The sequence below is a fragment of the Anabrus simplex genome, chromosome 1 (assembly GCF_040414725.1).
Source record: "Anabrus simplex isolate iqAnaSimp1 chromosome 1, ASM4041472v1, whole genome shotgun sequence".
NCBI classification, from domain to species: Eukaryota; Metazoa; Arthropoda; class Insecta; order Orthoptera; family Tettigoniidae; genus Anabrus; species Anabrus simplex.
Window position 1 is genome coordinate 1,340,692,397 of NC_090265.1, and position 6,000 is coordinate 1,340,698,396.

Consider the following 6,000-nt stretch of genomic DNA (forward strand, 5'->3'; position numbering starts at 1 on the left):
AAGTGAAAATTGAAAAAAAAAACCTCTTCTTGTCTTTTTAAAAAAACAGTCTATTCAGTGATTTTAAATGACATGCGTATCGAAACCAGCTTCTGAATGTGTAGACTCTAAATATGAAGCTTGGTCGAGATATAATCAATAATGTAGAAAAAAATTGAAAGAAGCTCTTCTGGTCTTCTATAAACTCCCAGTCTATTCAGTGATTCTTTTTTGCAAGTTGCTTTATGTCGCACTGACACAGACGGGTCTTATGGCGACGATGGGACAGGAAGGAGCTAGGAGTGGGAAGGAAGCGGCCGTGGCCTTAATTAGGTACATCCCCAACCTTTGCCTAGTGTGAAAATGGGAAACCACGGAAAACCATCTTCAGGGCTGCCGACAGTGGGGTTCGAACCCACTATCTCCCGAATACTGGATACTGGCCGCAATTAAGGACTGCAACTATCCAGCTCGCAGTGATTCTGAAATAAAATGCACATCGAAACCTGCTCTTGGATGAGTAGACTCTAAATATGAAGTTTGGTTGAGATATAATCAATAGTGTATGAGAGGAAAAAAAACAAACCATTCTGGTCTTCATACAAACTCCTAGTCTATAAAGTGACTTTTAAATTATATGCATGTCGAAACCTGCTCCTAGATGAGCAGACTCTAAATATGAAGTTTGGTAGAGATCGATTCAGGCGGGCGTTTACCCGTTTACAAACAAACAAACAAACGGAGAAACCGACAGGAAAGCTAAAAACTACTGATGCGATCTTAAATTGACCTAAAACGGATAAACTTTGGCGAAATAAATGACATTACAGACAGCGGACCCCTACAGCTTTGTTTATAATAATAATAATAATAATAATAATAATAATAATAATAATAATAATAATAATAACTGTGTTCGGCTCTTTGGCAAAATGGTCAGCGTATTGGTCTGCAGTTCATAGGTCCCCGGGTTCGATTTCCACCAATGTGGATTTTAACTGCGTGTGGTTAATTCCTCTGGCTCCGGAACTAGGTCTTTGTGTTCTTCTTAACACGCGTCGACTACACACAACGCACTACACTATCAACCACCACAGAACACGCAATATTGGAAACATCCACCTACATAGAGCTGGCATCAGGAAGGCAACCGGCTGTAAAACTGGCCACATGCTTAGCAAGTGCTGACCGCAATAAACTGGGATAAAGGCGAAGTAGAAGTAGAAGAAGAGAACTAATCATAACTGCAGTTTCTCGTAGATGATGATTGTATGGTAGGTTCAGTTGTTATAGAGTTGTTTGTAGGGCTAACTGTTTTGGTGCGACTCCAGTTGCTGAGATCACAATCATTACTAGCATAAGTACCCGTTCTTCGCACGGGAATTGGTAATCGATTTCACGATTCCTTCATGAATTTATGCGAAGTTACATGTCTGTATTCAAACGTTTAATGCGGCATGTCAAACCGATATTCTCCTACGAAAGCCCGTGGTAGTATCGTGAAATACGATAAAGTTGAAGAAAGTGGAGACAGGATGGGGACGATCACAGAGTTTATTGAACGATACAGTTCCTGGTCCAAGTTGTGCGTAATTCTCCATACTTGTTGGCTACATATTGTTGTTAATCTGAAAACGGCATTGGCGCTGTAGCTCGACTCAGGAAACCAATCGTTGATGTAAACCCCTCTTATTGCCTGTTCTATCGAAAAGAGTAAAATGGCTTTAATAGGCAAACACTTTAATCCACCATGAAATGACATTAAATTCTGTAAAAGAAGCCCGTTAATGATATCTCCCTTATTAATCCTAATCCTATTAATGCTAATAACCGAGCTGAGTAGCAACTCAGATGGTAGAGCGCTGGCCTTCTTAACCCAACTTGGTAGGTTCGATCCTGTCTCAGTCCGGTGGTGAAAGTGCTCAAATACATAATAGTGGGACGTAAAACCCAATAATAATAACCTATATTTCTGAATATATTTCGAAGCTCGTGAAATAATACAATATCCATGATCCGATATACAGTAAATACGAAGAAAGACAAAAATGTCGTGCGAGAAGAGACCTGTTACTGGATCTCGGTTATTTCAAAAGGGGGCCTCACACATCACAGTCATGAGTGGTTAAAAACCACAGCCCAGTTCGAAATTGCATTTGGTGTGTTTCACGGTAAGACTGTATCCAGATGCAAAAACGTAATGAAAACTCTTATTTCTAATATTAAGTCAAAATTTCTAGTATTCTATGAGAAAATAATTTGTCTCTACGTAAGGACCAGGACATTTATTAGGATATGGCATTTTAATGCAAAGAGTAAGGAGCTAGCACTGAGAAAATATGCCAATACGAAGGCTGAAGTTTGGGCTGATTCATCAAGTAATTAAGTCTTCTGACACGTACGTTTTAATACTTTAATATAATTCCATAAAGATATCGATATGATGCATATTTTCCTATGCCATTTGGTATAAATATTTACTTCATCAGGAAATAAATTATTTTGAGTTGCATGGCAATGTTTTTTTTTTGCTAGGGGCTTTACGTCGCACCGACACAGATAGGTCTTATGGCGACGATGGGATAGGAAAGGCCTAGGAGTTGGAAGGAAGCGGCCGTGGCCTTAATTAAGGTACAGCCCCAGCATTTGCCTGGTGCGAAAATGGGAAACCACGGAAAACCATTTTCAGGGCTGCCGATAGTGGGATTCGAACCTACTATCTCCCGGATGCAAGCTCACAGCCGCGCGCCTCTACGCGCACGGCCAACTCGCCCGGTATTTTATTTCTTATCGTATTATAAGTTATGTCAAGTATTTGATAGTTGATGTTCTACCTGTTCAGTATGTGACGAAATTTAACGCGTTTTCACGTTTTTAAATCTATTGGAAGTACCGTTACTTATCGAATCGGACTAAACCATATTATTATTTGATGAAAGATTGAGAAGATGTTTCACTGGCACGAGAACTGACAGGCTTGCTGTACTGCGACTGTGTACCTTACTTACTATCGTTCATATCGCGTGACGTCATAACGCTCCAGCCAATGGAAGCTTCAACCGCCGGAGTAGCCTACCTAGTAGTGTAGTTACCTTGGCTTTCAGGTTTACTTTGACACTTCTGACATGATTGTAGGCCTATCAGTTATGTTTGGTCTTTAATGATGTACTGTCTGAAATTACGGGTTTCTATGACACCACCCTGAATTCTTACCATTATTTTTCTTCCTCATGTTGATAAATGATTATTATTATTATTATTATTATTATTATTATTATTATTATTATGATTATTATTATTATTATTGTCCGTAGAGCCCTTGCTCCCGTTTCCTGATACGTCGTCCGGGATGAGGTGAGATCAAATGATATGGCACGTTTTTACGGACGAATGCCCTTCTCCTCGCCAACCTCAGTTGAGAAGCTAATGAAGATGAACTGAATGATGGTGAATGAAATTTGGTAAGGAGGTGGAATGAATCGATAGTGTTCCATGAATACGAACTGTGCTTGCAAGTGAAAATGGGAAACCACAGAAAATTATTCTGAGGACAGCGGATGATGGAGTTCGAACCCACGCGTCTCTGGAATGCAGAGCTTAGCTCCCTAGCTGTGGCACGTCAATATACGCGGCCACTCCGGTTTTTAAAATTATTATTATTGTTGTTGTTGTTGTTGTTGTTGTGTAATCCTTACAATATCTCGGTGACTTTTAATGACGAGATGGTCCAGGAGTATTTCAGTTTAGTTATGTTCATAACACGAAGCAATAATACTGTATGTTATTTTTCCTTCTCTGGATACGTAATAGACTAATGATTTTCGTCTGTTTTTCACAGATAGACAAGTACCTGAGCGTGAGTAAGCGAATGGAACTCTCCAAAGCTCTAAACTTGACGGAGGTTCAGATTAAGACGTGGTTCCAGAACCGTCGGACCAAGTGGAAGAAACAGTTAACATCTCGTCTGAAGATTGCCCAGCGCCAAGGACTGTTTCCATCGCACTGTTTCCCGTCGGCTCAGCAATACTCGGCCCTGTTCGCACCGTACTACGCCCCACCTATCGGCTGTGTCTTCCACAGCTCGTCGCCCATGGACAGCGCCACCGCCGTCTCCTCCACCACAGGCTCCGGTCCACAGATGGCGGCATCCTCTTCGTCTAGGGAGCCCGGCTTGTAGAACTGGACATAGAATAAAAGAAAATAACTGAGCGTGGAGGAGAAAGAATATCTCACTAGGATGAAGTAATATGTCTAATATGTTTACAAGGATTGCGTAAATGTCTTAACTCGAAACGCTTTTCACAGAGTTAAGACATTTGTAGAGGGACCTTCTGTATAATCATCCACAATGTAGTCATTCGTTTGACATAACTACAATGAAACATGGTGCATTTTCGGATTTGGGTCTGCCAAATTAGATGGCTTGGGGCGTGATAATCGAGTGCCTTAGTCACTGACTTCTTACCCAGTCGGCCGCGATTTGAATCTCTGTCAATGAACATGGGATGAAAATGTACGTCCCTGTCGTTCGGATTTCACACAAAACTGCAGGCCTCATGACTATGATCACGATAACAATAGTCACGTAAAATTACAAGCTTCATTTTCTTCAGATGGTTTGCTGATCTTGGAGTGAGATTTTCGCAGTTGCCTTGTTTGGCATTTATGACCAGATTCACTGTGTCTCATAGCAGGTAATTCCACAATGCGCCACACGGAAATAAGTGGACCTCGTTCCAGCCTTCAAACGAGGGTTAAACGCAAAGCACGTGTAAAATAGGCCACTTTAATTTGACTTTGAATTTCGACTTCTTAAAGCAATTATAGCTACTCACATCCTCAGACGTAGTAAGGGCCTGGCCCATTCAAGATTACTGCTTCGCAGTCAGTGGCCAACAGATGTTATAGTGCCGCGTGGTCAGCGTGTCGATGTCCTCATCCATATTGCTTGACCTTCATTACCAGGCCCGCTGCTTCTCATATCTGAAAACATATCAATTAGTCACAAAAGGCTGATTGTTTTATACTAGGATTGAAATCTTTGGATGAGCGAGGAAGACTCAGACACGCTTCCCGAACACGTTTAAACTGGGCATGCACACTCCAAAAGTACTTGGATACAGACCACATGTGTGATACCGTTCGTTAGCTGTTCGCCCTTTGTACTAGATATTATCGGTTCGAATCATGACACAGTCAGTAGGCACTCAAGTGTGCTTAATTGGAAGAGACCTGCCATGTTAGAAAACTCATATGCCCACGACTCTGCGCCAAAACTGACTCCTGAATAACGTTTGTAAGTAAGGGGCTTACTTTCTCGTTATTATTTTTCTTCCTAGCCTTTACCTAATTTCCAGGGGTCAGCATTTTGTGAGGATTTGGCCTATTTTTATGGACGTATGCCCTTTCTGACGCCAACCCTATGCGTGTTTAAGTGGTGGTTGGTAGTATGATATGTATCATGTAAATTAAGATGTGTATGAAGACAAATACAAACACCTAGCCCCCCAGAGGAATTAACCATAACCCGACCTGGGGCCTGTTTCATAAAACTAAGAACTCGTAAAAATTATCATTAGTTAACCAAATTCTGTTTCATGATGATTTATACATGACTAATAAAATGGCTTCACTCACAATATTAGTTCATTAGTCACCTGTATTGGAAGTTAGAATCGCTTTGTTGCATGTTCTTATTTTATGTTTGTTCCTTACAGTAGGCTAGTGCTTGGCTGCAAACGGCTAAAGAAATACAATATCTGAAGGAAAGGAAGTTCCAACTAGAATTTCTTAAACTGTAGCTCAAGGTGTAGGAAAAGAAATAAAATTGTTGTAAATTGAACATTCGCCTCCTCACAAGTGGCATTGAGGAGCTGGGAGAAGAAGACAGGCCCACTCAGAACTGTTGCATTGCATACAGTGATTGCTATATAGAACATTATGAAAGAAACTTTATGATGGCTCATCCACAGACCTGAAAGTAAATAAAATGCACCATTTGTCTTTTATTTAATTATTCAG

The 6,000-nt window shown here is 40.8% G+C and overlaps 1 protein-coding gene across 1 annotated transcript in view; it reads left to right on the plus strand.

The window, feature by feature from the left end:
- Nucleotides 1-4,156, plus strand: part of LOC136858984 (homeobox protein engrailed-1-B) — a 70,929-nt gene extending 66,773 nt beyond the window's left edge. The window contains exon 3 of the mRNA XM_067138665.2: nt 3,818-4,156. Coding sequence (XP_066994766.1) covers nt 3,818-4,156 — 339 coding nt within the window. The remainder of the gene's footprint in view (nt 1-3,817) is intronic.
- Nucleotides 4,157-6,000: the final 1,844 nt, after the last annotated feature.